At 38.7% G+C, this 20,817-nt stretch overlaps 1 protein-coding gene across 1 annotated transcript in view; it reads right to left on the bottom strand.

The window, feature by feature from the left end:
- GLIS3 (GLIS family zinc finger 3) overlaps positions 1-20,817 on the bottom strand; it is a 134,421-nt gene that overhangs the window by 40,144 nt on the left and 73,460 nt on the right. The window contains exons 4-5 of the mRNA XM_037372636.1: positions 12,428-12,589; positions 10,815-10,925 (exon numbers count right to left, since the gene is read on the bottom strand). Of these exons, the coding sequence (XP_037228533.1) occupies positions 10,815-10,925; positions 12,428-12,589 (273 nt within the window). The remainder of the gene's footprint in view (positions 1-10,814; positions 10,926-12,427; positions 12,590-20,817) is intronic.

The following is a 20,817-nucleotide window of genomic DNA, read 5'->3' as shown; positions in this document are numbered from 1 at the left end:
TGGTTAACTGCAACCTTTTAGGCATCCTTTACACAGCTTCAATACTGCTTGCTCAGATGTTGGTGATGCTTAAGTAGCATCATGGACAGGATAGCACATTTAATGCACAGACTGAAGTTGCCTGGGTAATAAGAGTCATAGAACTATAGAATCATAGAATCATTTAGGTTGGAAAAGACCTTTGAGATCATCAAGTTTAACCGTTAACCCACGACTACCAAGTCCATCACTAAACCATGTCCCTAAGCACTGCATCTACATATCTTTTAAAGACCTCCAGGGATGGCGATTCCACCACCTCCCTGTTCCAACGCTTGGCCACCTTTTTGGTGAAGAAATTGTTCCTAATATCTAATCTAAGCCTCCCATGGAGCAACTTGAGGCCATTTCCTCTCATCCTATCACTTGCTACTTGGGAAAAGACTAACGCCCACCTTGCTACACCCTCCTTTCAGGTAGAGAACAACAAGGTCTCCCCTGAGCCTTCTCCTCTCCAGGCTAAACAGCCCCAGTTCCCACAGACACTCCTCATAATAAGACTTGTGCTCCAGACCCTTCCCCAGCCCCGTGGCCCTTCCCTGGACACGCTGCAGCCCCTCTACGTCCCTCCTGCAGTGAGGGGCCCAGACCTGAACACAGGGTTCGAGGTGCAGCCTCACCAGTGCCCAGTGCAGGGGGACAGTCCCTTCCCTTGCCCTGCTGGCCACACTGCTCCTGACACAAGCCAGGGTGCTGCTGGCCTCCTTGGCCACCTGGGCACACTGCTGGCTCATGCCCAGCCAGCTGCCGACCAGCACCCCCAGGCCCTTTCCCACCAGGCCCTTTCCAGCCGCTCTGCCCCAGCCTGTAGCGCTGTGTGGGGCTGGTGTGACCCAGGTGCAGGACCCGGCACGAAGCCTTCTTGAACCTCATCCAGCTGGCCTCGGCCCATCGGTCCAGCATGTCCAGATCCCTCTGCAGAGCCTCCTGCCCTCCTGCAGATCAACACTCCCCCACAACTGGTGTCATCTGCAAACTTACTGAGGGTGCACTTGATCCCTTCATCCAGATCGTCGATAGATATTAAACAGGACTGGCCCCAGCACTGAGCCCTGGGGAACACCACTTGTGACCAGCCACCAGCTGGATGTGACTCCATTCACCACCACTCTTTGGGCTCAGCCATCCAGCCAGCTTTTAACCCAGCGCAAAGCGCACCCGTCCAAGCCATGAGCAGCCAGCTTCTCCAGGAGAATCCTGTGGGAAATGGTGTCAAGGGCTTTACTAGGTAGACAACATCCACAGCCTTTCCCTCATCCACTAGGCAGGTCGTCTTGCTGTAGAAGGAGATCAGGTTCATCAAGCAGGACTTGCCTTTCATAAACCCATGCTGGCTGGGCCTGGTCCCCTGGTTGTCCCACACATGCTGTGTGATGGCACTCAAGGTGATATGCTCCATAACCTTCCCCAGCACAGGAGTCAAGACTGACAGGCCTGTAGTTACCCAGAGCCTCCTTCTGGCCCTTACTGTAGACAGGCGTCACACTGGCTAACCTCCAGTCTTCTAGGACCTCCTGGTTAGCCAGGACTGTTGATAAATAATGGAAAGCAGCTCGGTGAGCTCTTCTCAGTACCCTTGGGTGCATCCCATGTAGCCCCATAGACTTGTGCATGTCTAGTGTGGCAGGTCACTGACCGTTTCCCCTTGGATTATGTGGGCTTCATTCTGCTCCCCATCCCTGTCTTCCAGCTCAGGGGGCTGGATACCTGAAGAAAAACCGGGCATACCATTAAAGACTGAGGCAAAGGCAGCATTAAGTACCTCAGCTTTTTCCTCACCCTTTGTCAGTAAGTTTCCCCCCACATCCAATGAAGGATGGAGATTCCCCTTAGCCCTTTTGTTTCTAATGTGTTTATAGGAACATATTTAATTGCTTTTTACAGCAGTAGCCAGATTAAGTTCTAGTGGGGCTCTGGCCCTTCTAATTTTCTCCCTACATAACCTCAGGGCATCCTTATAGTCTTCCCAATTTGCCTGCCCCTTCTTCCAAAGGTGCTAAACTCTCCTTTTCCCCTGAGTTCCAGCCAAAGCTCTCTGTTCAGCTAGGCTGGGCTTCTCCCCTGCTGACTTGTCTTCCAGCACATGGGGACAGCCTGTTCCTGTGCCTTTAGGATCTCCTTCTTGAGGAACGCCCAGCCCTCCTGGACCCCTTGGCCCTTCAGGACTGCCTCTCAAGGGACCCTGTCAGACAGGCCCCTATATAAAGAAGGGTTCCTGCTCTCTCAAGCCCACCTTCATGCATATGCTGTGGCAGGGAAGTGAAAACTCATAACCGGAGAAAACTGTATTGTTTGCTGCCAAAAACAAACTGAGGAATACAAAATGCTGTGGGCATGCACTACAGTTGTTTACGGAGTTTTGAGACAACCTGGATCTTTTTTTGGCATGTGTGTAAATGCAACGAGGGTGACAATACTCATTCCTTCTGGTACACTTTTCAACATGTCATACTGCCAAAGCTCACAAGAGTACAAGCCTAGGGTAGAAAGCAAATGTAGGGAGGAATCACCATGTGAAATAGCAAATGTTAACATTAGTGAACCAACAATCTCCTGGTTATAACAACTGCCACAGCTGCCTGAGCACCATGAAAACCATACAGGGGTTTTGGTGTTTCCGCCTCCCTGGAGAGCAGAGTTCTACATGCACTGCTGGCAAAGCATATCCCCCACGATGGAGTTACCTTGCAAGACATGCCTCCACAGCGCACTTTGCTGTCACTGCAGCAGCTGCAGGGGAGCGAGTCAGTCACAGCCAGCCCTCCTTCATTTTCAGGGTCTGTTTCCCTGTTTCTCACCAACCACACTCAAAAGAACTGGCCATTTGTAGTTTCAAAAGTTTTCCAACAAATTGAATGATTAAATTCCTTAAACACTGCTACCCATTCCTAATCCCTTTTTTGCCAACATCCCTTTCAGGAAAAACTGCTGCATCCCATGGTGCCTGATTTATATTTCATTTTGAAAACAGGAAGTAAAGGGATGAAAGTCGGGGATTAAAACACTTGGTCTTTACAACATTTTTTTCTGCAGAATAGTTTCTTAGTTGCCATGGGCACTGCTCACCGACCCTTAGCCCCTGAATGCACTTCTTTTTGCATTCATGACATCTTTTAAAAAGACTCCATAGAGAACAAATGAGGGAAAACATCCTTATGTTCAACTGCTCTCAACGCAAGAAATTAGATTTGCTTCTCTTTCAGTCTGTTCTCTCCCTTTTGCAGTTTTAAGAGTGAAATCTGAACTAAGAGTTTGAATAAGGGCAAGTGAAACCTGAAGAACACAGACGCAAAGTGGGCTAATACTACAGCATCTGGCTGTTTGCTCCCCACAAGGCAGGTGTTCACAAACAAAGCAGTTTCTGCAGATTAATATAGTCACATAATGGACAATGTCACTGGTAACCAGCTTAGTGCCCAAATACCAATGATGCAATGCTTTAACCCTTCTTGGCTCCCGCTTCCCTATCAATTAAATATTCTGAGTTAGAAAACAGAAGTGAATTTATTTCCTGTAAGAAACACATTAAGTATTGTGTTTCTTGATTCACAAGAAAGCCTGGTTCAAATACTAAGAAATCAAAGGAAATGAAAAGAAAAACTGGAAATAAATATTGCAAAATTAAATAGACCAATAGCTAAAGAAAATCACCATTGCTTTCTGTTCATGTTCTCCACTAAATCTAAATGCTGGCATAAAATTTTGTTTATTCCAAAATCTTTAAACAAACTGGTAGCTTCACTGATTGTGCCATAAAATCAACAAATAGTCACAGTAAAGAAGCCTGCTTCTCCTATAAAGCAAAATAAACAATGAATGATCAAGAAGTGTGCAGCCCTGTAAGAAGCAAGAGCTCTGCATTATTTTGCTGATGGAATAATGCATTTGCTGACATGACCCACAAAATAGAATGGTTGACAATCTCTCAAAACTTTATGGAAAACTCTACATTAACCTGCAATGAAAACACTTGTATGACTTATGTCCAGGAAATACTGTTCAATAGGGGGACATCATGTCTTGGGTTTTTTCCCATTTCTGTTAACATTTTCATTGCAAGATGGACAGGTTTATATATGTTATGCATAGCAGGGCTCTAAGAGAAAGGAGGTGAACTGTTATAAAAGGTATATAAATTGATGAAGTTTCAGAAGAATTAATTTATTGAGATCTGCCTTTAAAGGTGGAGATTTTATATCCCTTATTTGCTAATACAAGGGGCTGAGAAGTGGCAGAAGTGCAGTATCTGCAGGATCGTAACTAGCTGTGCAAGATGGCTTCTGTAAAGCACCCTCAGTTCAGATGCGAACCCTTGTCAAGGTCAGCACTCTACTACAGTCCAAAGTAAGCATGGATATGGCTGTGATGTCATATAGCTTTGTTCATCTCAGCAGTGCACTGTAGCATCTTTTTGCTTTATTGCAATCAGGAAAAGTATTTGGAAAACTTCCTGCCATTGCTAGCTGATCAGTTTTTTAAAGTGTAATAAATGCAACAAAAGAAACCATGCACAAATAGCAGCAGGATTGGAGAGACGCTGCTTGCCTGTCCTTTATTCCTCCTCAGAATAGTAACACCTGAAAAGATCTCCTTCCAACCAGGCAGCACAGGAACAAATCTTGGAGTCCATCTTCTTTAGGAGAGTGTTTTGACAACTCCCCAAAAGCCACTGTTCAGCCATCATTCTACAATTGACCAATCTGTGTCAAAAATGAAGATTACCAGGCAGAAATGAACCAAGCTGGAAGTCTGGGCATGTATCCCTTATCTCCTGAAGTTTCACCCCCCTTTTCATTTCTTAGTAATTCAGTAGATGTACCATATACACTACAATTCAAGAAACCTTCACCAAGTGCAGACAACTTTCAGAAATGCCCTTCAGACTGCCTTTCCCAAAGCTGTGCTTCCATGATATTTGCTTTCTGGCAGAGACAGTATAAAACTTCCGTCTCAGAATAAGCCAGGAAAATAGACACAAGCACAATTGCTGTGTTAGACTAATACTAAGTACAAATCAAATAAAAAAAATAAGAGGCAAAATATAGTTAAGACTAAACACTGTATGCCTTAGCTGATCTGTACTCCTCTGTAGAGACCTAGGAGTACCACTTACTGTGTTATGCATCTGCTAAGGTGTTAAACTATCTGGTCATCTGAATCTGTGCATGGTTTTCTCAAGATCAATTTGAATGAACTAAGATGATGCAGGTTTCCAGGAGACAGACAGCTTTCAGAGGCAATTGTCAGGTAAGCATTCAATATCTCAAAGTGTGTCTGTATTATGTATCTGATCCGTAACTAATGTACACAAGACCAAATCATGGTCTGGGCACTGTTAAAACTGCCAAAGAATCAAAGACTGATCAACTAAAATATGATATAATTTGGTATAAACTGTCTGTCAGTTCAGGGCCCTGACTAAGACTTTTACATTCCCTTTAGTTGGTCTTGTTTATCTGAATTGCTCAAATTATCTTCTTTTTTCCACAAAGCTGCTGGAGCTAACCAGTTGTATCCTTATCTAGTACACTTTTCTTTAATCAAATGGAAACGATCTTTTAAATCTTTCTTCTTTTTTTTTTTTTTTTTTTTTTTTTTTTTTGGCAGGACACACTGGCCTAAAGAACTATTATATATGACAACAGTTGTTTACTGGTATAATCATGGATAAAATTAAAACCGCATCTAAAAGCATAACCACTGCATTGTTCAGATGATAAGGTAGATATTGCTGAACTGATTCTGTCCTTGCCAAACAGCTGTACAAAATCAAAGCAATATATTGTCCTTTTTTTTATTATCTCTTATCTGCTTGAAAATGCACTTTTTTAAAAGAGAAAAGATCTACACAAAGACAGTACAGGGTCCATTCCATTCACAGTGGGATTTGCACTGTAATATTAAAAGTGACTTAAATATATATTTTAGATTTACAAATACAGACTCCTTCAGCAAGACTTCTGCAGAAATAGCGATTTGTTTTTCATGGTATACTTGTATGAAAAAGATAATGTTCTTATACTTGTACAAGGCTGAGTACTAGCTTGCACAACAAATAGATCTTCATGAAAAGCATAATGGTAGTATTCACGTTCTATAACGGTTTCAAATCACTGGATATGTAATAGTGCAGACTCTGGATTTTGTTAATGATATGTGGCATACTTTAATTTTCACTAATTTCAATAAAAAGACTTACAAACCAGAAGAGCTATGGATTCATATTTTCAAATACAGTATTAACAGTTCACAAATGACAGAAATTTGCTTTTTTCTGAAAACCCAAAGTGGAACCAACTGAAAATAACTTACTTGTGTCAAGTAGCACCCTGTTTTTTGACTAGATACTCTACAGGATGACTCAACAGAACAAAATTACTCCGCCCTGTTGAACCTTCTAAAGCAAAGCTTTCATCTGTAGCCCTCCTTATTAAAATTATTCTCCAAGAAAGAACTATAGGATCTAATAGGCATAAGGATTCACCCTGACTTCACGTCGACAGTATTTCTACCAGTAACACCTGCACCTAATATTATAGGCTGGCAATTTTCAGAGCCATTCTACTCAGAACAAAAAGTATCAATGCTTCAAATATGAAGTCAGAAAATAGTGTTTTGTAAGAAGAATAATTAATATGAAGATTAGCTGAAGCAAATACCTGCCTCCCTCATCCTTCTGTTTTCCTAGACTCTTCTGGTTCTTTGCACTTCCACAAAGCAAGAAAAGTAACTGTGTTGGTTTTACTGTGTATATGGAAGAAGAAATGAAATAGCGATTTCAGCCCATGAACTTTTCCTGCTTGTCCTTCCCTTTCAAAAATCCTGCATGTTTATCATTGATTCTGGGAAACAATTAGTTTAGGCTGTTGTAGCCCCTCTTATTAGAAAAGCTGCTAGTACAGGAAATTATTCACCTGGAAACTTGCTTTCTCTCCTTTCTAGAGCTTCCCAAAAAGGAAAAAAACTCATTCACCTCTCTTTCTGGTCCTGGTCTGCCTTGAAAATGCATGGAAGACTGAAAAAGCTGAACAGTTGTTAAGTAATTATTGATGTGAGGTGATTCACGAGATCCTAAACTACTATGAGGTCCAAGTTAGCTAAAGATTAGCAAACACACAGCATGTCCGGTGTTTAACTGGCATTTGCCTTTATGTACCTATAGGCTTTCTAAATTGAAAATGTAGTTGAACTCTACATATGGAAAAAAATGAAGGCCAGAAACAGAAAGATGAGAGACTATAAGAGTATCTGGGGCAGAAGAAAGTCCTGGGAGTGGTCCTACCATGGCATATGCACCTCAGTTGCCTAGAGATGTTCAGTTTAGGTAGCATATCCCAAAGATCCAAAGCTACAAAGGTGGAATTCAGAATAAGTAAGGAAACTGGAAGAGTAAAGGATTATAAAAATTGACTGAGAGAATGAAAAAAACCCAGGAGAATACATAAAATAAGACCTGAAGAGCCTGGAGGTTATTTTTAAGTATCGATTTAGAAGAAGATGCTTCTTCCAGATCAGGCCCAAGATCCATCCAGACTGCACACTGTGCCCACTAGCAGCTGGCATTTCAGGAGAAAGAGTGAGAACCTACAAATAAGCAGTACAGAGTAACTGCACTTTTTCCTAATCTGTTTTAGCTTGATGCTGACTTCTCCTGAAGCATGATCTTGAAGCACCGATATTCTTTGTAAATATCATGTTTATTTTTAACACTGTCTCATTACCCACAGAAATGTCCAGTCCCCTTTGACTCGCATATGGCTCCTAGCTTCCATTGTATGTTGTGGTAATAACCATTTTTAATAATTACCACATGGTAACTGTTCAACTCACCAAAAAAATCTTTAAAGTTTGTTGGCCTTTCAAAGTTGGAAGGAGATGACTAAGAAAAGGACAGGTTTTAAAAGTAATTTTAGTCTAGAGGCATTTTGTGCATTAGCATTCGTCTCAGCATCACTTTATGCTCTGATTTTGGATGCTATCTAGCTTTCTGTCACTGAATTCCCTGCTTAGAAAGATCTCCATCCATCCTCCCCAAGGGAAAATGAAATCCAGACACATCCACATTTTTAAAATAAGATAGGAAGCACTGCTTTTTATCCCACCAAAATATTTTAAAAGTACAGACTGAATATTATGATGCACAGAGATTATACATAAAATGTTTTGCCAGACATTTTCAGCATCTGTTCCCAGGTGTTTGCAGGCTATTTGTGTACATGTTTGCCCTCAAGTTTATGAAGAATTTTACAAATTACACAAAGATGATTAAAGCAGGCATGGGTCTCTTTATTATTCTGCTTTCCTTTGAAAAGTAAATGAAAGTTTGTTGTACTACCTACTGAACTGCTTGCATTAAATGTATTTGTGTTGGGATCTTCTTAGTTGATAGGATTTCATCCCATTACCCAGACAGATTCCCAATTAAATGTATTCAGTGGATGGCTGGAGGCTGGGGTTTGGAAGGAGAAGCGGAATAGTGGCTGCCTTACAAGATTTGCCAAAAAGGTATTTTTGTCTTACATGGTAAGCCATAAACATGTATCAACAAAAGCTGCTTAAAATAATTCAGAGATGGAAATTTATATCACATTGCATAATCTGGCCTTATCTTAGAGAGCCAAGAAAAGGGTCAAAGCTTTGAAGACAGAGCAACAAAATCTGGGCTGAAGACTCTATGTAAAGTTTAGCACAGCAAATAGCTGATTCCACTTGTGAATATACTTCATCATGCCATTTTAAGTCTATGCAACATCAAAGACACATTTGCAGGTACAGTCTTGGGGAGCCAGCAACTTAAGACACCACAATAATGTCACTTGGTTTGTAGGGGGAGGTTAAAAGGAGGATTAAAAGCAGGCAGGCACAATATATTAAATGAATCCATGACTAACAGGGTGTGACAGCAAAGGGTTTAATTCATTTCAACAGAATAGATCCCTAGGGCTGCAAGTGTTACTCCACTGTGCCTTTATCACCTTGGAATTTTTATGGTTATTTTTTCATTAATTCACATTTTTTTAAAGACTTTTTTGACATTAAGCCAATTTTCACTTTTAATTAAAGTCATAAATAACCTTAATTCTGCATTAAAAGTTTTATTATTACTTTTTATTATTATTACCACCAGGAAATATTTCAAATACCAAAGCATGATGTTAATTAGCAATTATAAGTTCTCAAAGGTCCAGTAACAATTCTGTACCTTGTAAACAAGATACATTCCAAACTTTATCTATGCTTTAAGTATCTGGCTTGATAGATGCCACAATTTTTTGTTTCTTTTTATGGAGGTTTGGCTTATTTATTTTCCCTTCCATATATCAATGTGACCAATGAGCAGAAATAAATCCTTCTCAAACAAGGATTAAGAAATAAGAAATTTTAAGTCTAGAATGTGCTCACAGAGTCAAGCAAGGAGTAAAAAAGGACAGTTTTCAACTGGCAAAAAGAAGGAATGGAGAATGAGCAAAATCAAATATGAATGAAATGCAGTAAGGAAAATCCCACATAGTACTACAACCTGACAAAATGAGAGGAGATAACAGTTTAATAACTCTGTTCAGGCCCATCAGGCTAGTTTAGTTGAGGCATCACACACAAATCACTCAGAATGCAACGTCGTGATTGGCATTTACTTCACATGCTTGTAAAAGTGTCTGGATGGCTGCGTTGCCGTCCTGAGATAGGCACGACAGGGCTCACAGACCTCCTTTGGCAGTCCTGCCTGTGGGCAGGATGCCCACTAGTAAGGGAGCCAAAGCATTATTTATTAAGGTGAAAATGAATGCTCAGTCATTTCACCTCTGATACAGGAGTGGCCACATACAACTTTAAAGGAAATTCCTCAGGAATACTACCGGTCAGTTCCTCAGAGGCTGACATGCTGGTCTCTGCTGCCATGTCCTGCTTCAACAAACCACAAATCAAAACTTAGTCTTCAAATTTGTATACTGTAGCTTTAAAGACTGCCACTTAGTGCTTCCAATGCTGTATGAAGAAAATGTTTTGCTACTTTCTATGAATGAATGCTCATTTAATTTTAAAACTTCTAAACTATGACTTTTTCACATGGGACTGACATCTCAAACATTTATCTACCCCTATACCAGTTCATACATGCTCCCCATTTATCAGGACAACTTTCCTTTAAAATGAAAGCTTACATTTTTATCCTCAATGATTTAAACAATCTAATTAATTCATAGAAGATATGATAAAAAAGCTCAGAAAAAAAAATCCCTTAGGTCACAATTCAGCTTTCCAAGGATATGTTTATACATATAAACAACTGTTGACTCATGGACTTGACATCCACAGGGAAATGGCATCATGAAATCTCCTGGTATTTGGAAGTGTCTGGTACATGGAAATATAACTTAAGAGTTTAATCTCAGATATTGTCCACCCGCCCTCAAAATCCATCCTTCCATCTGAGATTGGCCAAGTAAACTGGATTTTGTATTACTATGTATTTACCTAGTGGCAGAACTTTAAAACCAAAAATTTCTGTTTCCAAAAATTATTTTTTATTTGCCTCATTATGTATGTTTAGTGATTCATCATCACATCAGAAAATAAAAGCATTAAAGCAGGCAGCCTCATTAATTCAAAGATGAAATTATTGTCTGTATAAACCCCATATCTATTATCTCCCATTAGCAGTTTTTCTACTTAACAGTCTGAAATCAGCACAGGTACTTGAAGGAAACATCTAATATTAAAACACCTACTTCTCCACATAAGCTTTACACCAGTCAACATGGTAGAAAATTTACCTTTTTCCTGACTTGTTGGTCTTTGGAAGAATGGGCTTTCACATGCTTTCTCAGGGAACTTGGATCTGTGTATCGTTTAGTACATCCTGGAATCTGACATGCATAAGGTTTCTAAGTCAAAAACAAAAAGGATAAAGCAGCTGTTATATCACAGATTATTTTAACCCAAGATAATCTCTTCTGAGCCTCGGGATGCTGCGAACTACATTACTAGAGAACACAAATGTTCTACATTATTACAAGCAGAACGCTCAGTAATTTATCAGAAAGGGAAAGGAGAAAAGTAAGGCTTATAAGGAAGACAAATCAAAGGAAAGCTTTCATTATGGCACCTTTCATTGTTACCTTTTTTTTTTTTGTAATCAGTACAATGAATGTTGTTAGTTATACTCACAATGTTTCCACCCTCAGAGCAATCTTTGACTTAATCAGAAATTACATTCTTTAGTGAACCAGGTAAAGAAACTGCAGTAAAGGCCCAGACAGACTGTTTAAGATTATAGAAGAATCTGCTTCAGAAAAAGAGAACAAGAAAAAGTGTTAGTCTGCTACATTACAAAGAGAGCAAGGAAAAACCAGAGCAAGCATTGAATATAATTTCAAACATACTACATACAAAAATACACATTTTAATGCAAAGTACAAGACAAACTCCTTCAGCTCACATTTTCTAATAACACATCATTTTAGAAAGGTACCAGTGCTATAATACCTTTATAGTTTTCTTAAAAGGAAGCCAAATAAATCTAATTCACCAAATAAACACTCTCTATAAATACCTCCTTCTGCCTGTTCTAACCTGTCTGTCTTCTCTGAAGACTCATAGGTCCACAATACTCAGTATTAAATAAACATTAAGTCCAACTGTTTGCTGAAATTAGCTACTTTGCAAGTTAGTCATTTATGTTTCACAAAGCATTTCTGAAAACAACTTGTACAAGTGATTAATTTACCAGCCACACACTCGACTCTTTGAAACTGATAATTTAAGCTTGGTGGCAGCCTTTTAATTCAAATGACATTGTTCTCATTTTCTTTCTGCACTTCTGCCCTTTGGAAACTGCTTGCTTCTGATGAAACACAATCTTTCGTTATGAAACAGAAGGTTTTAAACAAATTTCAGCTGTGACTCAAATTCAGAAGCAACAATATGTTGACACAAAAATTTTTAGATCTACAAAATTCTTCTTCCTCTCTTGACTTGCTGGTACATGCTCCAGCCTTAAGCTTAACTGAATTTTTGTCAGACAAAACTCAGTTAATCACATTTTTTGTTGTTATTATTATTATCATCATCATTATTATTAATCAGTTATTATCACAGGTGGCTTCTGCATCTTTTCAGAGTGACTTCAGGTTCCCTAAAATCACCTAAGTGGGAGAAAGTTACTACAGCAAAGCTCATGGAGCTGTAGCCTTTTTATCAACTAGTTTGGCCCATCTTTCATCCATGCTTATATTACTGGGTCACTTCTGAAACAGCTTGAACAGCCTTATCAGACACTTCTCCCTTCTACCTCTAAGATTATGGGCCACCTGCTACCACCAAGCTGGAGGAAAAGGGCACATGGTGTAATAGAGAGGGGACCACAGTGGGGCTTCTGCTTCCTTACAGTGTCCAAGTGTGTCCTCTGGTGCTTGGCACGGTCGCTGGAGTTGCTGAATGCTTTCTGGCAGCCAGGGTGCTGGCAAAGGTACGGCTTTTCACCCGTATGGCTCCTTAGGTGAATCTTGAGATTTTCTAGTCTGGAAAAGGCTTTCTTGCAACCCTCAAACTAGAAAAGAGAAAGAAATTGTTTGAAAGGAAAGCACACACTGCAAATTGCAACAAACACCACACAGGCGCCTGAAAGGACTTTCAGAGACCTCCAGACTGCTATGGCTGGATGCTTCTCCAGAGCTGAGGAAAGCCTGTCTTCTCAGTACAGGTGTTACTGCAGGGCTTAAACCATTTACACCAAAAGCATGTATTTATCCTACCTGTACATGGCTGAATTAGAAACCTGTGTCCTGCTCCCACTTTACAGATGGGACACTAAGACCCAAAGGGACCAGTCAGCTCAGAGCGCAGCACCACTCAGCCCATCTGGGAAATAGCCCTGGCTGATGCTCCCAACAGCACACAGGAAGGTTCTCAGGTCCTGCACTAGCGACCCTTATCTCAGCTCTGGGCTTGTTTGGGTATTAGCAACTGAGCCAAACACAAGCATCTCCCAGAAGTACCAGCCTAACCTGTGAAGCAACAACAAAATCATGCAGGGAAATGTCAGTCTGTTCTGCCCTGCTGTTGGTGAGTAAAAAAAATTCCCTTTCTGTCATGAGTAAATGTATGGAGGTACCAAAAGTAATGGGAGCCCACCAGAACTGGATTTAATACCTACAGATAACCAATAATCATCAGGCACTGTATTTCTAGACAAAATCAAGTACTGCATCAGCAGAGAAACCTACGTTTATAAGAGCAGAAAACCAGTTCTTCATCTGTCATGTTCCCATAGTATACTTTATCCTAAGGGAAACTAAAAACCATCAGTTCTAATTGACGCCAGCATTTTAATGCACATCTGATTTCAGCTAGAGTATTTATGAATATTAGTTAGAAGTACAGGCTTTTTCAATTCTATCAGTAAAGATCAATTAATCTCATTAGCTTCGACTGCTGCATATTCCACTGTGCAACATCTAAAGCATCCGCTGCATAGCATGCTAGTTTGCAGTTCTTGTATAAAATGCAAAAATAATAATGCATAACAGAGATGTCAAACATTTCTAATGCTAACATGAAATTTTCCACCATTTCTCTTCCTAAGCATTTCACTCACTTGAAAAAAAACAGGCCATTTTTCACTGATGTTAGAATAACACAAATACATTTTATAATAAATTATTCAGTGCATATATGTTTACAAAAACACAGGTAGGAAAATAGTGATGTAATACTGAGCATAATTAGCATGCCTTTCTTACAAATCTGTAAGAGCCTCAAAAAAGAGAAAAAACAGGATATAAAAGTGTCATTACTTAACTTTAAAGTTTGTTGTATTAATGCAATACAGAGTTACAACCTCAAAGAAGAGTGTAATATGTGTTACCTATAAAATAGCAATATTGTTTAAGAATCTAAAGCTTGAGAAAGGCGATGAACCACCCCCCACTATATCATAACTGTAATTTTATCTTTCACACATATCAATTTCAGAAAATTTCTTAACCATGAAGCTTATTAATTATATCCCATCCCTTTATCCAAAGCAAACTGGCAGTCCTTTTCAGATTACCCAGTTCTGATCACTAAACATTAATTTATGCTTGTACATACAGTGTTTCCTTTATGTTTATGAAGGTTTAGTATGCAAGCAAAACATTGTTGTAGGTGTATAAATATTTTTACTTTTAGGGAATTATTATTTGAGAACATTCTAGGATAAATTAAAAACAAAAAAAAAAAAAAAAAGAGAGACATATCTCTTACAATTGCCTGGGAAAAAATACTACATTTTTTTAGGAAAATGTAAGGAGTGGAGAAAGCAGAAAAAACATGAGTTAAATGTCTGCTATAACAATTGTCTTTGAAAAGCAAAGTAATTCAAGAGCAGCCATGTTAAAATAACAAAGAAAACTAATGATTAGCCCATCTTATATAGACAGTTGTTATTTCTTACTAAATTCATAAAAGATATGCCACCCTTTCTAATGACAGTAAGCTGCACAGAAGTAAGAAACAGACTGAAATATCTTAAGCAAACTTCAATTTCATAGGATAAAATTCAGCCCATTGAAAAAGTTCTAAAAGCAGGCCTTCTCATTTTTTTATTTCACAAGTTATTAAACTTCAATATGAATCTTCAGGCATGCAAACAAAATTCAACATATTTAAATAATTGTTTACATGATTTTAAAATTAGCTTTCAATTTAAATGGGAAAAAATGTTTCACTGAGCAGAACTGGGGAATGTTATCTTACAGGTTTAAAAGTTGTGATTTCTGATGACTCTGGCATTGCTGACCATAACTTAAAAGCAGATAAGATAATTTGAATTTCTCTCCTCCACAGCCTTAAATTACTGTGTGTCTTACTCACACGGCTACATATAGTCGTATATTGCAGAAAAGGTCATGCTAGCAAAACACAGGAACTACAAGCCTGTATTATTAGAAAGAGCATCTTTACACAACATTTAATGAATGTTTACTCTAAACGCCAGACTTTTTGAAGTCTTGGGAATCTCTGATGCTTAAGATAAGGGAATGAAAAACTATTCTTTCCAACAACACAGAACATATATTCTTTGCTGACAACCAGATTTCAATGAAAAGTATTCCAGAGAAGACATGATTACCTATGGGGGAAAAAGTCAGGTGGATGGTTGCTGTATTTTGAAATGGAACTCTTTGTAGTTTCAAAATTATTAACTCTGGTAGAAGAGGAGGATGTAACACATTACAATTAGTCCCTTAAGGACATGGCATGCATCAGGCATTCTGAAGCTGTTCAATAGTTTTAAACATACTCCTGATTAAACCAGATTTTTTTAAAGTATTATATGGAATTAATTTTATAATAAACTGTTCCTAAATTGCAATACCAAAATCATAGTTACTGAGCTTTTATCTTTACTATTGCATGCAAATTGAAACTGTTAAGTAGCTCATAAAGAAAATGTCCTCTCTGTACTTCCAAAACTTGGGAGTTCTTTTTAAACCATATTCACTGGAGTGTCCATATCCATGTTTACTATCTTTTTATAAGGATAATTGTCAAAAGCTAGAAACACAGCATTTACAGTGAAAAGTAAAGCATGTCAATAAAAAGCAAAAGCAGTTCTATGACTTAAAACACTTGTGTTCTTTTAAGTGTACTGTTCATCTTCGCATACACAGAGACGGTGTTCAGTGTACCAGGCAGCCATCCTGTAAAATCACAATATAATTACATCGATTTATATAAAATAACCTGCACAGCAAGTAAAGCCTTGCTGCATGACCATGCATTTCTGAGCCCTGTCTGGAATGAGGCGGCAACCTTCATTATGAGATACATTTAGGCTCTTAGGCTGTAGGAACAGCATGGTAATTTGTGTGAATACTTACGTTAGCAGCAGATGTTCAGTGGCCAACTGTTTAAGAAATTAGTCAGTTTTCACTTGTAAAAGGAACTGCTCTGATTATCTGAGTTGATCACCAGTGTAACAAAGACTGAAGACCTCGCTCAGACAATACCTGTCTGAGATCTGACCCATTGACAGAAGAGTATCTTGTCTTGATTTTAAAAGTTAATGACAGACAGCCCCGCTTCTACTTAATCCAACTATCCCCTAATATTATCTGGTATCAAAAACCTTCACTTTTTTCCTATCTGAATCTGTTTTGCTTCAATATCCAAACAGTGTATTTTCTTCTGCCTTTTTCTGCCATATTAACGTGATAAGTAATGTAAGAGGTAACTTCTGAATCTCAGTATTTTCTGTTATCAAGTCACTTAACTTTCTCCCAAATATTTTTTTTTATATATATATATATTTATATTTATATATAAAATTATTTGCTTTCTCAGACGAACAATGCTTTCTCAGACCTACTTTGAAATTTATTCTAAAACCAAAACAAATAAAATTTAATACTATTAGAAATACTGAGCAGTATTTTATTTTATGGTACTGTTTAATCCAACGCACAACATAATGTTACTCTCTTATACTGAGACTCTCACATTTAGGCTTTTAGTATCTTTTTTAATTTGCATCAGTTATACAGTGATCCTCAAATATTTTTCAGCAACATTGCATTCAGGTGAGGATCATCTTTTGTCTTCTAAGTGTGAAGGATAAGCATTTCCCTAGTCTGTTACTGTGTGTGGGGAAATACTTATGGGATATTATAATGAATACATTTCATTACATGGTCCCAATCTGGTCTGTCTCTAAGGTTATGGGGAGAGGGGTGTTCTTCCTTTTTAAATATGACTTTGCTAAATATCAGCTTTCCCATAACCACTAAATGCAACAGATGGCTTTCTGTGTATTCAAGAGCTACCCACTGTCGACACAGTCTCAGTAACAAACCTAGATACTTCAGTGACCGAATACATTTTGGTCTTCAGTAAAATACATGCCTCAGGCAAGAAGCAGAAGAGACAGAGACCCCCCAGGAGGCTGTGATATAGGGAACTGATAGGTTGAAGTACACCCAAATGATATCAGAAAATTAACTGTGACCTAAGCTTGATGGAAAGGTGAAGAACTGTCCCAGTCTCTGCCAAACTGACTTTGAAGAAGCCAACCCAACCCCATGTATGAACCCACATGTTTCAAATACATTTCTATACCATTGTAGAATACCAGTTTGTTTGACTTATTAACCTATGGTGAACCTTTGATGGTGCAAAAAGAGAAGAAAAAACTGCACCCAGAAACTAAGATGCATATCAGAGGGGAGAAATTCCTCCCGGCATTTACGAGATCAGTAAGGTAAGAGGCTTCACCCTAGCAAACATGCTTTCATGAAAAGGTATCGAAAAATCAACATCTCTATACCTTCCATGCCTTTTCTTCATTAAGCACAATGGATGCTACTTCTGGTCCAAGGACACATGGCATCATAACAGTGTAGGACTGAACCTTCCCCACTACACCCATACAGGTAGGAAAAACAGCAGTTTTAGACGTATGGTTCAGATCAGACCTAGCTCTTCCCTTGTTACATAACCCATGTCTAACCTCCATTAATCCATGATTGATTGCTCATGATTACATAGCTGCATACTCTAAAAACTCTTCACACAATATGGTTTGGTTTTCCATTGATACTTTCTGTGGTCCTCTTCTGACTACCACTACATTCACCTGGGATACAAAATACAGAATCAATTTTTCAGTAGCAGTCTCACCAGTTCTAGGCATTCAGGTAAAGTGACTTTTCTGAATCAAACCCTCTTTTTCACTCATTCAAGCATGATGTTAGCCTTGTTTAAGTCATGGCATTTTACAATGGGTTTTCATTACAGTTGGTATTACTGAATTTCTACTTAAGACTCACTTTTTGCTACGCACAACTTCTCATCTTGTAAATATAAGCTACATGTCTTCATTCCTGCTTGTACTGCTTTGCATTTGGCTGTTTTACAGTGCACCTTTTTGTAACACAGCACTTCAGCAAAGTCAATGATCATTTGTAACTGTGATATCCTCAGCATTTGTAGCTCTGCTAGTTCCTGTTAAATACACAAAGTTTACGTACTTAGCAGCCATATTTTGAGAACAAGTGAGGTGCTCTTATCTATGTCCTACTAATAGAATTTAATTAAAAAATTAAAATCATAGAATCACTTAGGTTGGAAAAGACCTTTTAAGATCATTGAGTCCAACTGTAAACCTAACACTGCCAAGTCCACCACTAAACCATGTTCCTAGGTGCCACATCTACATGCCTTTTAAATACCTCCAGGGATGATGACTCAGCCACTTCCCTGGGCAGCCTGTTCCAGTCCTTGACAACCCTTCTGGTAAAGAAAGTTCTCCTAATATCCAATCTAAGGCTCCCCTGGTGCAACTTGAGGCTGTTTTCTCCCATCCTATCACTTGCTACCTGGGAGAAGATACTGACACCCATCTCATTAGAACCTCCTTTCATGTAGTCGTAGAGATCTCCTTCCACATAAGGTTCAAGAATGTCATGTGGTTCAAACATTAAAAGCCTTGGAGAAACCTAATTACAGTGTACACTGTCTTTGTCAGAGAGAACTGCAGGCATTTCACCTGCAGCATTTTATATTCCATTGCACGATGATCCCCATCAGCACTGGGACAAAATTCAGTGCAAGACCTCCTTTGGAAACTGTATTATCTGCCTATGATTCCACATCTGAATCTACTTATAATTTACAATTGTATTTAATATTTATTTCAGTAATATATCAATACAGAAACAAAGTAGTAGTTTTCTCCCTTTTCGTTCTTCCATGCCAGACTCTAGAAGTAACAGCTTGGTAACACATGCTCCCTGAAAGAGCTGATAGATAGGGGAGAAGAAAATGAAACAAGTGGGACTCTACGAAGCAGAAGGAGGACTCCAAAATGTTTCACAAAGTCTTCTGAGTCTTTGGAAACAGAGTGGGATGACTTGATATAACACGTGCCAGAAGATCCAAACTGGCATGAGTCCACCTGCTTGAGGACAATCTAAAACATTGCCCCTGCCTCACACAGATGTACTGTCTGGACATCGACTTGATCCCATTGGCAACAGCAAGTTACCTTCTCAGATTACTTTGACAAGCTGCTTGACTTCCTTACTTTAGTAATATCCATAAACTAACCATAAGCATGACAAATAAGAGTTTTAAATCCTAAACCTTGGAGAAAGTTATCTGAATGAAAATATAATTTTGGGGAATGCTGTTATACATGAATGGACATTCATCAATGGAGGGAATGGTATCCCTAAAATAGAGAGGAAAAAAACCACAAGGTAGCATATACATAAGGCCTCAAACCAAATCTTCGAATTGTTCAGCAGTCATGTAGCATTTCAAAAAGATTTATTAGCAGATACAGGGCAAATTAATTATTTAGCAATCCACCTGTGAATCAATTTTAGAGTGCTCTGATACGCTGACCAGGTAGGTTCTTCTGTGTCAGAACCAAGGCAGATGGTATGAAAAGGACAAAACATCTCTCCCCAGCTTTGTGTTTATCACAAAGATGTAAAAGCTGTTCTTTATATGGCTTTCAAAGAAGAACAATGCATTTCAAGCATTAATTAACAGTCTTTTAAAACATTTCCCTTCTTCAACAGCACTAGCAAGGTGCTGCTCTACAAGAGATGTAAGGGCTTTCAGAAAATTGAGAGTAAGACCTCATGTGAATATCTTTCAAATAGGTTTTTATTCCCCCAGACTCTCATGCCTGGCAGTCTTGTGAATGACACATAATTAGTGTCAGACATCATTCAAACTGCTAACATGAGGTGCTCACCAACAAGAAGGCTGCATGCCACATCTGAGATTTAAAAGCCCTGGTTTGTTCCATGTAGAAGAAGTGCTGTGCTTTTAACCCTTCAAATGTTCAAATGGGGAGAAACCTAGCAATCAGAGCAGCACTTCATTATAATGCACCCATTTCTGTCTGAACAGAATACATTTTGTGACACAGTTACAAAATGCTTTGGTAAATGCACAGTGGTTATATGCAAAGGATGGGATTTATTTTCTGATTTTACAGTTAAGCTTATGAAATGATACAATGTCTTGGAATACTTTGCTCCAGTAAATAATGACAGAGTATGTTTATGTGTTGCACATAATTATAGTAGATGCATGTTTCCCAGCCATTCAATAACAATTGGTCCAAGTCCATGGGTAATTACTTTCTTTTTTTTCCCTCATAAAAAAGGTTTTCTCTACTACAGTATCCTCACTTCAGGTATTTCTGGTAGATTCCATTAAAATTTTACAATCCAGCACTGCCTAAGTATAAATGCAAACAAAAGATAATTACAGACCATGGCAAAGCCTAAATTGTTATTTATCTTCTTTGTACTTCCTACTCAAAACTAAAAGGCTTACTATATTCAATTTATGTACCAGAAAGTTCATATTATGAGTCAGACGTAAGACTTATTGGACTAGTTATTGCCTATGGCTATAAGGCTCCTATTTTCAGAGCTTTTGACTAAGGAGCACATAATGCTTTTTGTGTGTGCGTGTTTATAGAACAAGATTAATAAACTATATCCCAATCCAATTGCAGTTTTCTAATACATCCATCTCTGGGTAGATTTTAAGTAAGAAGAGCTATATACTGCCACTGTAACTGAAAAATGCACTGAAGTCAATGGAAAGAAAGGAGATAATTAATGCAGAGCAGAGAGTTACACATTGGTTAAAATACAGGAAATTGAACTGGGCTACTCTTTCAGACAGACACACTAGACAGGCTAGTCTCTTGCATTCTCTTTGAACAAAATCTCATTTTATTAGTCATACTGTACACACCTGGCTGCATAT

This window comes from Falco rusticolus, chromosome Z (assembly GCF_015220075.1).
Source record: "Falco rusticolus isolate bFalRus1 chromosome Z, bFalRus1.pri, whole genome shotgun sequence".
NCBI classification, from domain to species: Eukaryota; Metazoa; Chordata; class Aves; order Falconiformes; family Falconidae; genus Falco; species Falco rusticolus.
This window is presented reverse-complemented; position numbering and strand designations above follow the sequence as displayed.